At 48.5% G+C, this 13,229-nt stretch overlaps 4 protein-coding genes across 4 annotated transcripts; 3 read left to right on the plus strand and 1 right to left on the minus strand.

Moving 5' to 3' along the window:
• Positions 1–205: 205 nt before the first annotated feature.
• On the minus strand, positions 206–529 carry N7484_003375 (uncharacterized protein; the record flags this gene model as incomplete). Its single annotated transcript, XM_057113795.1, has 1 exon — positions 206–529. One exon carries the CDS (start codon positions 527–529, stop codon positions 206–208), a length of 324 nt encoding a protein of 107 aa, XP_056973935.1.
• Positions 530–2,353: 1,824 nt separating this feature from the next.
• N7484_003376 (IMPACT family protein) lies at positions 2,354–3,382 on the plus strand (the record flags this gene model as incomplete). The annotated part of the gene is made up of 1 exon (XM_057113796.1): positions 2,354–3,382. One exon carries the CDS (start codon positions 2,354–2,356, stop codon positions 3,380–3,382), a length of 1,029 nt encoding a protein of 342 aa, XP_056973936.1.
• Positions 3,383–6,432: 3,050 nt separating this feature from the next.
• On the plus strand, positions 6,433–7,680 carry N7484_003377 (lytic polysaccharide monooxygenase AA11 family protein; the record flags this gene model as incomplete). Its single annotated transcript, XM_057113797.1, has 1 exon — positions 6,433–7,680. One exon carries the CDS (start codon positions 6,433–6,435, stop codon positions 7,678–7,680), a length of 1,248 nt encoding a protein of 415 aa, XP_056973937.1.
• Positions 7,681–8,368: 688 nt separating this feature from the next.
• N7484_003378 (60S ribosomal protein uL4) lies at positions 8,369–9,763 on the plus strand (the record flags this gene model as incomplete). The annotated part of the gene is made up of 3 exons (XM_057113798.1): positions 8,369–8,533; positions 8,594–8,688; positions 8,850–9,763. Exons 1-3 carry the CDS (start codon positions 8,424–8,426, stop codon positions 9,761–9,763), a joined length of 1,119 nt encoding a protein of 372 aa, XP_056973938.1. The 5' UTR covers positions 8,369–8,423.
• Positions 9,764–13,229: the final 3,466 nt, after the last annotated feature.

A 13,229-nucleotide genomic window follows, 5' to 3' on the forward strand; every position in this document is an offset into this window, starting at 1 on the left:
GGATCTTTTTATGTTTTTCTTTGTTTTAATATCTTCTTGCTTAAAGAGGTCATTTAGATAGAGGACAATAATGTCTTGCTTCAGGAATGTGGGGATGCATGGTTGTGTTGGGTTTCTCGCCAATCTACATGCTCTTCATGTTTAATGCCATTTCAAACATACGAAGTCATGTGTTTAGAATCAATTTCGTTTTACTAGCACCAGATTATCTCCCAGTAGAGGCCGACCATATCCTGAGCTCCTGGAAATTCACTCTTTCACTACTACCATCCTCCTCCATGGCCTCCTCCTCCTCCTCCATGGCCTCCACCACCTCCTCCATGACCACCCCCTCCTCCTCCATGACCACCCCCTCCTCCTCCATGGCCTCCTCCTCCATGACCACCACCGCCGCCGCCCCAGCCTCCGCCTCCATGGCCTCCTCCACCTCCTCCTCTACCACCACCACCACCACCTCGGCCTCCACCTCCTCCACCCCAGCCTCCGCCTCCACCTCGACCTCCTCCACCAGGACGCCCTCTACCTTCATCTGCGGTTTCTTCATTAACCGCCTGTACCTCTTCAGCCCGTGGCACTATGTCCAGTGCTACAAAATCTTAGTTTTATATCTTGCACATCGATTCACAGATAATACAAACCAGGTTCTGGCTCAGGAATAGCAGCCGCTAAGGCGGTGCTTGTTAGCCCAAGCAAGGCAATAATCCAGGTGAAACGCATGTTGTTGGTTCGTTGGTTTGATTATACACTTTGAACTCTCATTAGACTTGATGCATATAGTAATTCCAAAAGATCTTACAAAAATATTTTGAGGAACGATGAGTTGACCAAAGATCATGCTTTTCCAACCTTTCTCTAGAGAACACTTTGTGCTTTATATAGACCCAGCGCTCCCTTACAGAAAGCAGGTTTCCAGTTTTACAGGCTGGAACAAGGTCTATGATCTTGATATTCCCCGAAGCTGCCACCATGAACTCCAGTCACCGTGTCTCCTCGCTTCCGTCTGAAGTTAAATCACTGGAAGGGTTTCCTTGTCCGACTGGCTCGGCGTGGCTTTGGGAAAGAAAGGTTGGTCTAGAATGTCTACCAGGTTGTTCGATTGGGGGAATTATCTCTAGCGGCCTTTTCGATGGGTTTAAGAGGTCACTCGAGCATGTTTCCTTTGCTTGGGCAGGGGATCTCCTGGTTATTCTTGATTGAACATGTAAGACGGTGATCAAGAAGGATGTCCCGGTCTGGCTTGTGTTGGGTAACAGCAGTAGAGGCAAAATGAGAGTGAAATCGCCGCTTTCAATTCTAGTCAAGGGCTTGTCCTGTTTACTGGCTCCGCGTCTTGCGTGTATCACATGAAGCTGTTCTTCTTGTCGTAACCTTTAGCTCTGATGATATATTGTACGGGCATCTGAGGGATGTATACTTTGGACCCGTGGACGGTCCTGGGGACAACTGGTGACACATTTCAAGGTTCTAAGGCTATGTCTCTCTTTTCAAGGTTAGCTTGATGCATTCGTGAGCTGTATCTTTGGTGTTTCTACTTTGCAACAGTACAGACTTTCCAGGCTTGAGGTATGACAAACATGTGGGGAAGCGCCATAAGCAGTTAAGCTTACGATGCTGACACGGAGTACTTCCCGGAAGATGGGCGGCATCTGTCGCACCAGACTAGCTTTTCGAGGTCAAACAAAGGTTTTGTATCACAAATCCTTAGATTGAGCTTTGAGGACTCCGTTCAAACTACTGGGGTTAGACAATGGTTAAACTTCTGGCCCTCTTCTGACGTCAATATTGACTTTATCCGTTATTCTCGGGGTATATTAAAGGTCACTCAGACATGTTCTAGTGTTTAGAGCTCAATTGAATAATTAAATGGGGGAGCGTCGCGGTATTTGCGAAGTGTCGTGGGACAATTGACTGCTACGAGTGTTGTCTGCAGTAGCATTTAGCCAATTATATGACTCGGTTGATGGAAAGCCATGATCTTGGAATATCTGCGACCTGAGATATTCATGGCTCACAACACTGTATTCCAGGAGCCCTTCGATCCCACCATGGGTAACGGTAAGAATATACAATGGCCAAATTTTTGGTTGTATCTCCCATTCGATCTAGAACAATTTATAGGTCACATGCATCATGCTATTATCCTGCGTGTAGAAAGGAATGGAAAATGAAATGTATAACTACTTTGTGTATGGATCAGACTAGACATATCTGTACCTCGTAAGATGACAGCTAGATTGACTTTATCTACTGGCCGTAGTGATTGGTCTGTTGGTGCCTTGTGGCCTGAGAAAGGATCTGCGGGCCAGAAGTTCTCCGCAGCCCACCAATCTGCCCCTCAAATTTATGCCAAAGAATGTCGCAACTAGACGATCTAGAAAATCGAGATTTGGCTGAAGAAATCGAAGCCATCAATGCCATTTACGAGCCCGATACCATCACGCTAGATCGGGCGGTTGCATCGTCCGCCCCGAGCAGCACTCTTGACTTGGGGAGTGCCGGGCCATCCAATGAGGATGTGCGAACCACAATAACACTTCAGCTTCCTGGCCAACCTCATCTCGCTTTTATAATTGGGTTCGGTGTGACCTACCCGGAGACTCGACCTGCGATCCTTGGGACCGCATCGACGGCTGCGCGCGGGGAAGGGAAAATCGCCGTGGATGTATTAGAAGATATCGTGCAACGGACTTGGCAACCTGGTGCTGTGTGTTTATTTGATGTGATTAGTGAAGCGGTCGAAGTGTTCCCTGAATTGAGTATTGGTGGAAGCAAAGACAGCGAGCAGACTAGAGCTACGGATTCAACACCTACCAATGGATCATCTCCCAGTCAAACAACAAAAGCCGATGACTCGAGCGCAGCAACTATACAGGTGACCGAGAACTTCGGATCTCTTTCGTTGCAAGATGCATTTGGACTTGACAGCCCACCGGATTGGATTCTCTCCGATGTTGTGACTGAAAAGAAATCCGTGTTTCTAGCCCGGGCAGCACGAGTGTCGAGCCTTGCACAGGCACAATCTTACCTGGACCATCTCACTGCTACCGATAAAAAAGTCGCAGTGGCAACGCACAATATAAGCGCATGGCGAATAAAGCAGAAGAAGGATGTTCCTGCAGGCGCAGATGCAGCCGAAACGCAAATCCAGGATTACGATGATGATGGGGAGACCGCGGCCGGGGGCCGCTTGCTTCATGTTATGCAACTAATGGATGTGTGGAATGTCCTCGTTGTGGTCTCGCGCTGGTATGGAGGAATTCACCTAGGACCGGCGAGATTTCGACTTATCAATGACGTTGGCCGCGATGCCTTGGTCAAAGGTGGTTTCGTCCGCGAAGAAAACCCTGGTCCTGAAAAGGGGAAGAAGAAGGGCAAGAAATGAGATGCGATTGTGAAGCGTTGGTCTCCAACATGGTGACTGGTGAAACACCTACCAGAGCTACTGGTATTAAGGTTTTGCGAAAGAAAATCCGACCTGTCATCATAGTGGTACGGAAGAGCCACATGTCAGCGAGACTTAATCGCGTTAGGGATTCACTCCTCTCATGGGGTCATCGCCAGTTTGGCCTTATAGTTAATCGGCATCCAAGAACAAAGGCGAGCGAGGCTGCCAATTGCTCAGGGCGACTGGGTTCGGAACGCTTGTCAGAAGAGAAAAAATCTCTCGAAGCATCTATATTAGCCATTGAATTAGAGGAAATATAGACCAGGCTAGAAGTCCTGATACTCACATCCGAAGAGATGTGTGCAGAGACCGATCCTGCATATTGACCAGTAGGCGGTCAAATCCAGAACAAGACCATCATCTGTGTGTGGACACAGCGTCAATCCTTCTGTGCTACCAATTGATGTGACCATGGGCCCAGAAAAGCCAACTGAAACCTTGCACGCATCAGACGCTAAGTCATTGGACTCAAAGGATGCTGCTCAAATCCCTTGAGTTATTTCCAGCAGCACCGAGCATCTCCGTAGTTGGATACCCACAGTTTCTGACAACTCATTTTGGTGATGGCATATCCACTTCCGACTCTTGCACCAAAAGGTCAGGGCCACGCGAAGCAATTAATCTAGACAGCCATCTAGCGGTACATTTGATTATGATGAACAGCCCAAAAAGATTTCACTGTCAGATAATGCGCGGACGAATAGCATAATAATAATGAGCTGACCCTGATTATGGAGAGTTAGTGCCTTAAATTTCATATCAAGCCAGAGCGAGCTACCGCCGTACCATGGTACGAGTAGCTCGATGAACGAGTCGGAATGGTTCTCGGTCGACCTCGCGATCGGCTTCTTGCGCATCGAAGCTATGAAAAGCTAGATCATTAGGGCGCATCCACTTTCTCTTGGTTTATAGTTAACCGAGATAGCGCCAAGACGCACGAAATTGCAGGGTCTGTCTATTAGAAGGTTATTAGGAGTTCTGTACTCCACATTCGAACAGCCGGGTTGACAAGTATCATATGGGGCAGCCATCAATCCGAAACGCCTTCCATGACCCCTATGGGATTGACGGGATTGGCGTTCGGGTGCGGAGAACTAGAACCATGGATTGAGGCGACATCAACATATTGCAGGGAAGTAAAACCCGCAACATCATAAAATGCAAGCGAATATACTTTTCATTCACGGTAGCTCTGTAGTGGATCTGTTTAATTTCCAGACTGTCGGTGACCAGGAGAAGACCCCTTGAATGACGTCTAAAAACGTGTGGCAGGACCCTGAAACAGAGTTCGGTTGATACCGTCCCTTTTCTTCGGGATATCCACAACGATCTCCATAGCGCTAAGCCGCATCATCCGGATGAATATTCCTGTCATTGCTGGAATCTGTGCATGATCGGTGGGTCAGTTTGTCCAGCAGGATTATCTGTTGGGGGGGGAACCCGATAGTTGCGGTCGGCATCTCGCTGATCTCATGCCAAAACCACAAAAAGGGCGTGTGTTTTTTGTAGTGTATGTGGATATGCAGGATGCTTCGGAAGGGCAAAAGCTGAGCTGAGCTGTCTACCGTTCTTGACACTGTAACTACGTCATGTTTGGCGCCTTTATGTTTGTGGCCAGTCGCAAGGGTGCGACCCGTACTCCATAAATGCATGGACATGCCAATTGTGGTCGCGGGACGCCGGAAGACGAAGACTCCTGCACAATGCCGAGTCTTTAGTGGAGCTGTCAATACCAGGGCAGAATGCTGAAACGCGGGCAACGTTCATGTCCATTGCAACCTTCAGTTTCAATTCCGTCGTGGCATATCGGCATCTTCCGTCAATTGATTGGCGCTCGACCCGCTGGCAAGAAACCATAGGCGCCAAGGGGTGACTCCCCGCAGCCAATCCCGCCGGTCGGAAGGACCAAACACATGGCATCCCTGGATCCAAAGATAGATGGTGCGACACGGTATGAGCCCTCTTCGAAGGGGGAGGCGTCTGGGGGGGTTAACCTTGCGCCGGTCTGTGCGGTGGTTGGCTCCTTCTACAGTAGCGGGCCAGTCTGGTTGGAACAAGCAGATCGCAAGCACTAGAGGGACCCCATTCTCGTCTCTGACTGGCTGGAGTCTACTATTTCTTCAGTACCACTCACCGTCCGATCTATGCGTTTACGAGTGAAAGGAGCAGATGTGAAACAATCCAGCTTTCTCGAAGTCCCGCTCCCCACTTGCGACCTGTCGTCGGATCTGGCAAAATGAGATCTTCCAGCATTTCCTCGGCTGGGCATGAAGAAGATCAGACACTAGGAGTATCCGATTGATTAGGAGACCCATCGAGTCCATTCAGGGTCTGCTAAAACAATGATGCATGACACACAGGGTCCTGTCGTATGAGGAGACTGAGCGAGATATATAAGACTCTTCAGCGCCTATTTTGCAGATTTCTTTTTTCTCCGTGCATCTCGATCTTCTTTGCTTCACATTCCGACACCTAGCAGGCTAGTCCTGTCTTTCTTTCCCTTCTTACAATTCTTGATCTGGAAGTCTTTGCCTGTGGCAGACTCCTACATTCCTTTTCTTGGATCAGAATTTGTGACATTCCTTTGGTTGGATACAGCCTGGAACAAAGACATTGACATTATTCACTTGGTTCAGTCTGTTGCTGTAAGGGTAGGTTGTTCTTTGTTCACATTCTTCACTGGTGTTTGGTCCCATTCTATTGAATGAACAATTCACTCGTTTGCCAACAGTACCTTTCTTGAGGGTGCATTCACTGGCTTTACTTTTGATCTCTTCTATTAAAACCCCCAATATTTCTTGATATCTTCCATTCCATCCATGTCTAATTTCTGGCGCAGGAAGCCCACACAGTCTTTTCTACATCCTCAAGACTACCAACTTTCAATCCTTTTTTCTGCTTGATTCTGTTCGTCTGGTACGAATCAGGTCATTCATTGCAATATTTCTGTCGAACCAAAACCCCCCACAATAAAGCTGATCTACAATATGTACGCCAAATCGATGCTTGTTGCCATGCTGGGGGCCTCCATGGCCAGTGCTCACATGATCATGACCAACCCTGTTCCTTATGGAATGGACACGCTTACCAACTCTCCTCTGGCAGCGGATGGCAGTGACTTTCCCTGCAAGTTGCGCTCGAACACCTACGAGGTTACTGAGGAGAACGTCATGGTCATCGGACAATCCCACAACTTGACCTTTCAGGGCAGTGCTACCCATGGTGGTGGATCATGCCAGATCAGTCTCACCACCGATCTGACGCCCTCCAAGGATACCGAATGGCAGGTCATCAAATCTTTTGAGGGTGGCTGCCCGGCCAATGTTGATGGCAACCTGTCCGGTGGTTCTACTATGGTTGATCCATACTCTTTCGATTTCGCCATTCCAGAGGGTATTTCTGCCGGCAAATATACTCTTGCCTGGACTTGGTTCAACCGTATCGGCAACCGTGAGATGTACATGAATTGCGCCCCAGTCACCGTGAAGAGTGCGAGTTCATCTAAGAGATCCGAGGAAGTTGAGGTCAAGGCTGTCGAGAAGCGTTCTTCCACCTTCCCGCCCATGTTTGTTGCCAACATCAATGGCTGCACTACCTCGGAGAATGTTGATATTCGTTTCCCTCAACCTGGTGACGTTGTCCAGTACCTCGGCGAGCCTTCTAACTTGGCCGAGGAGGGCGCCGCAGCTTGCACTGGCACTCCCACTTTTGGCAGCGCAGGTGACTCTGCCACTGGCACCAATTCCGGTTCGGGCTCCTCTGGTTCGAGCTCCTCTGGTTCTGGCTCTTCTGGTTCTGGCTCAGCAGCGGTAACTTCCACTTCGGCAGCCACTACCCCTGTATCAACCCAAGCCGCTGAGCCTGCTCCGGCCTCTACCTCGGTTCCATCTGCACCTGAACCCGCCGCACCTTCCGCTACCTCCGCGGCAAGTCCGGCTTCTCCCTCTTCCAGCTCCAGCTCCAGCTCCAGCTCCAGCTCCGGTTCTTCCAGCTCTTCCAGCTCGGGTGCCCTGAGTGGCTCATGCAGCGAGGAGGGTGAATGGAACTGCATTTCCGGTACTTCTTTCCAACGTTGTGCTTCCGGTGTGTGGACTGTCTCCCAGCAAATGGCTTCTGGAACCTCTTGCACTGCAGGTCAGAGTTCGGAATTAACGATTGTTGCCACCAAGCGAGCTCGTGCCATTTCAGAACTGCGTTTCCGCAAGCGCAGCATCGGTGAATCTCACCATGTTTAGATATGAACAATACCTGCTGGTTTCGGGTACTGACTTCACTCCTTTCCTTTCTCTTCGTTGCATATTATGCCCCCTTTATTTTTTTTCTTCGTTTCCGCTCCTAGATAGGCGCCCTAGGAGGGACCCTTTTCTTACCCTTCGATGCATCATTTTTGTCCTTCTCATCATGTACATTTCAGGATATGTAGCCTATATGTGAGATTGAACTTTTGGAGTACCAAAAGTTACAAAAAAAAAAACAATGTTTTATCAAGATTTTTCATATTCTCCATAATAATTGGTTCAACTTGGCATCCTGATTGAAGTCTCTGAAATAGCTTCATACCTAGAGATAGCGAAATATATACCTTAGTAAGTTGTCAGTTGAATCAAGCCATGCTTGGAGCTGATTAGCGTCGTGTTTGTTAATTCAAACTTCTGCTATCCTGTCGTGCCGCGGTCGCAGTTTACTGTGACATCCTTCCACTGATGTAGTACAAGAACAATACGAAAAGAAATAGTGGATCGAACCTGGTCCACGAGATCAGTAGATCAGGTGTCAACAAATCGAAAAGGGAAAGCGAAGTGGAGCGGGGATGATTACTTAATCCGATGTGGCCCCACTGGTCTTAATGTGGTTAATCAGGGCTTAGGGTTTTCTCCCGCACTGACTGGCGCAAGCTCACTAAGCGAAGAAATCCACAGGACAGCCCGACTGGGAAACTTTTGGTCTTCAACCTCACCAACGACACCGAACGACAACAATGGCCACTCGCCCGACCGTCTCGATCGCTACGGCTGAGGGTAAGCCCTCCGGGGCTACCCAGACCCTTCCCTCGGTCTTCTCTGCTCCTATCCGTCCGGATATTGTCCAGTACGACATCTCTGAAGAAAATTCGGTATCCGAGGCGAAATGCTGATGATTTCTCTACAGGCAGGTCCACACCGGCATGGCCAAGAACAAGCGTCAGCCCTACGCCGTCAGCGAGAAGGCTGGTGAGCAGACCTCTGCTGAGTCCTGGGGTACCGGTACGTGATTAAAATTTCAGTTTTCGATATGCGATTTGGATTTTACTGGGAGGCATCATGAAAAGTGGGGGTGGATGGAGGCCATTGAAAAATTTTCCGCTGGGAAACGCCCAATGAAGGAAGGAAACAAGTCACTGACGAGACAATCTTCAACTGAACAGGTCGTGCTGTCGCTCGTATTCCCCGTGTCTCTGGTGGTGGTACTCACCGTGCCGGTCAGGCTGCCTTCGGTAACATGTGCCGTTCCGGTCGTATGTTCGCTCCCACCAAGGTCTGGCGCAAGTGGCACCAGAAGATCAACGTGAACCAGAAGCGTTTCGCTACTGCTTCCGCCCTGGCTGCTTCTTCCGTCCCTGCCCTCCTCTTCGCCCGTGGTCACCGCGTCGCCAAGGTTCCCGAGGTTCCCCTCGTCGTTGAGTCCAAGACCTTCGCCGGTGCTGCCCTGACCAAGACCAAGGCTGCTATCGCCCTTCTCCAGGCTCTCGGTGCCGGTGAGGAGCTCGTCAAGGTCTCCAAGTCCCGCAAGCTCCGTGCCGGTAAGGGTAAGCTGCGTAACCGCCGCTTCCGCCAGCGCCGTGGTCCTCTCGTTATCTACAACCCCGAGACCGACGGCAAGGAGCTTGTCCGTGCTTTCCGCAACATCCCCGGTGTTGAGACTTCCTCCGTCTTCGCCCTCAACCTCCTCCAGCTCGCCCCTGGTGGTCACCTCGGTCGTTTCCTCGTCTGGACCTCCTCCGCTTTCGAGGCCCTTGACCAGGTTTACGGTACCACCACCACCCCCTCGGCTCTCAAGAAGGACTACCTCCTGCCCAGCAACCTTGTTGCCAACTCTGACATCACCCGTCTTATCAACTCCTCTGAAATCCAGGCTGTTGTCAAGGCTCCCAAGGGTGAGGCCCGCACCAAGCGCGTCAACGTCCAGAAGAAGAACCCTCTGCGCAACAAGCAGGTCATGCTCCGCCTCAACCCCTACGCCTCTGCTTACTCCAAGCAGAAGCTCGGTCAGCAGGCTGTTGAGGGTGGCAAGCCCGCTCGCGCTGGCGAGACTTTCCTCAACACTCTGTCTGAGGAGTAAACGTTGCCTCTCTTGATTTTTCACGGTTAAAAATGGTAGTGTCAGAGCAAAAATGAATTAATGCTTTTTTGCAATACCCATGGGTCCTGATTCGGAGTATAATATGACGGTTATGTTAATGATCCCATTATATCCCTTGCCGTAACATAGCGTTCCGAAGGTAAGTTGTAGATGTAAGAGCCGCAATCAACTTCGTCACTCTTATCTTCACCAAAGAAATCTTTTGAAGACATATCATCAATTGTACAAGGTAGTGGTCATTGTTAACATTCCTAGCGATGCGGCTCTGCCCGTTACGATCCTCAACTATGCTTGGAAGTCTTCCATTGCTTGTATCTAACTGCTATCACCTGAGCAGGATCAAATCCGGAGCAATTTTCTCCAGGGCTGTCTTCTACTATGGCATATTCAAGCTTCGCTATGATTTGGTCAAGACCTTCGAACCTACATTCGCCCGCGGGCCCGGGCTTACATGAGCTTGCTACTTTTTGATTTCTACATTACAGACAACCCTCATTACTTGAAATTTAGTCCATTGAATACTAGGTACCGCCTTCGGGTAGATTCTTGGCCTAACCTCGGGATTAGTCGCGAGGTTCACATGTACAGCCCCGGCAACAGTTTGCATTAGGTAAAGTTATGATTCTGTGTTCGGCGTTCAGTGTTCAATGTTCATGCTGGTCCATACATAGTTGTGGATATGCCTCTCTTTGCTCCCGATCACATCGATATTAATTTTCACCGTTGCAGGCAACAGCATTCGGATTTTGTTGCAAGTGTATTTGCAATTCCTGGATGTATTATATATTTCCCATGGACTGTATCATAAAAGCACTCGGGCAATTTTGACAACCCCTGACGGCAAAGCAAAATCTGCCACGTAATCTTCATTCGGCTCCTGTGAGGTGTTGAAGCTATGATACAAGAAATTAGCCGAACCTCCAGGGCGTTGAACATCGGGGCCTTGCGGCTCCACTCTTGACATGCAGGATGCTAATTCAAGAATAACGGCGAGAATTGCACGTGCCAAGATAAACTTTACATGAAAAATCAGTCCCAAGTGCTTCAAGCTCAAGTTTGAAAGCGGGACTGGCGGGAACTCGCCCGCATAGAAGGATCAAGCACCGGGGACTAGGGATGGAGGCGTCTACCTACCCAGACAGGCGCTAGTGTCAACATGGATATAGTATTATGCTTACGCGAATCCAAAAAGCCACTCTCGCAGAGCATACTGGATAGGCTAAGCAGGGGTTAGTATCGTGTCACATGCGCTAAGATGCGACCTAGGCATCGTGAAATTCAAACTATACCGCAATTTTAGATTCAAATGTACGTTGACCCGGGGGCTGTGTCGTATTTAGATTAAGGCAAACGTGCAGAATTAATGTAGCATTTGAATAACGTTCAGCTACGTCAGTAACGGACTCCGTTGACTTGATCCACTCGGGCATGGTACTACTGACTTGAATTTGCAACCTGTCAAAGTTGGCGATCTGGGGGAGATCATAATAACGTTGAGGCTGAAGACAGCAGTGCGATTATGTTTTAAAGTAATCTTTACAACTACACTGTGACATGATAATCTTATTTGATTCACATGTTATTCTTCTAGAAGGTCAATTTATTTAACTTTGGTCGGTAGGTGCCGATTTCCCCATAATAGTACGTGGATCGATTGGAGAAAAAAAAACCCGCCCCATTATACGCTAAGAGAAAAGGGAAGGAAAAAAGCCGGTATTTTGGGATCTTACTAGATCATGCTTTGGCGTTACTAGCAACGTATCTGTGCATTCACGGAACAGAAGAAAAAGCCGAGACAAATGAAAGGTCACGGATGAACGCTGGGATTCGGGCAAGTCGACCGAACGGTCTACTAGCGGTCCAAGCGATGAAGATCGCACGGGCGCCAAGCTTACATACCGTCAGGGTCCGCGGCTGATGGCTCCCAGCAGGGGAACTCAGTCAAAGTGGGGATAGATGTACGTCAGTCCTCGGGCGGCGCGGACTTTCCGTCTATCGTGCACGAAAAGAAGGTTGGTCCTCTTTGTTCAAGTGCCATAGCCGACCTCGGGAGTTCGGGATCGAAAAGCTCTACCGTGGAATTGAGTTTGGGGCTTGCTGTATGATGACACAGCGTTCGTGTTTGGTCATTTAGATTGTATCTCAATTTTGTTTTATTTTTTTAATAAAAATAATTAATACAACGATTCCTCCGATGCAAAGTTACACCGGGGCGGGATTCGCTAGCGAGCCCACTATTGAGTTAAAATATGCGGAAACGAGGCCCTAAGTTTCCGGAATAAATAAGAAGATCCACGAGAATGTAACGGGAATTGATTAAGCGAGATCATTCCTTCGAGACAAGTCGGGGATACTTTCTCTTCCGATCCGTTTGAGCAGGACTTTTGAGACAAATGCGGGTGGGAGCAACCGGATCAACCGATCTTGATTTAATTAAAATGGCCACTTGTACCTTGTATAGCCAATGCGGTGAAGTAGGTCAAGGTTGACAGAAAATTGGATCCATCCCAGATAGGTTAAGTCTCCATTTGCAGATCCCCGACGATTTGCCATGTATAAGACGCATGTCTCACCTAACACGAATCCGGGTCAGGGGCGGTCTGATTCCACGGGAATCAAGCCGACACGAATGCAAAACATATGCAGAGTAGAGTCGCAGTACAGTAGTGCCTTCGATAGTCCAGGAACCAAGGGAGCCTTTTGTGGTTAGTGGTTGTGTTAGAATTTTACTTTATATTAATCTGGATCGGTGTCTAATTTCTAATTTCTCTCTTTTTTATTTTTTTTTTCATTTTTTTTTTTAAAAAAAGACCTGGGGCTGATAGAAGGATTTGGCCCTAGTGGACGAGTGCATCGCGTGTCACCGTCCCCGTTTCCATGATCAGATTATTTTTTTACTGTACATCGAACGGGGCGTAAAAAAAAAATCAACACGTACATGTATACTCCACAGAACTGAGCAAATCCTATGACGTTTAATGCCGAAAAAGGATTTCATCACCGCAAGTGGATTATCTCAACTTTTTAATTTTCTCCTATTTCTTTTTCTTGTTCTTTTTCCTTTTAAATTTCTTTTATTTTTTATTTGAGCTTGAATAATTCCCCATACAATACTACAGATCCTCTAATCAGCGTCGTAGTCGGTATTTACTCGGAGGAAAATTGGGTCCATAAATTAGATGAGCCAATGGCGTGATTAGACCCTAACCATGGTGAAAGCGAGTTCGGGTGGAAATGCCAGATAGGACAGGCTCTATTAATTGCCGAGTTGGAGTAATAGATATACCCGGCTCTACCCTCCTTTCCTATGATTTCCACAATTACTTTGATTTTTGGTGATTTCAGTCCAGGGGCTTGAGACCGAATAGGCGACGATCCCGGATGACGGCGTGCAGATCAGATCGCCATGCTTTTGAGACACGATACGTGGTCAACTCCGGAGTGC

This window comes from Penicillium longicatenatum (assembly GCF_028827895.1).
Source record: "Penicillium longicatenatum strain IBT 33135 chromosome Unknown contig_2_segment0_segment0, whole genome shotgun sequence".
Classification (NCBI taxonomy): Eukaryota; Fungi; Ascomycota; class Eurotiomycetes; order Eurotiales; family Aspergillaceae; genus Penicillium; species Penicillium longicatenatum.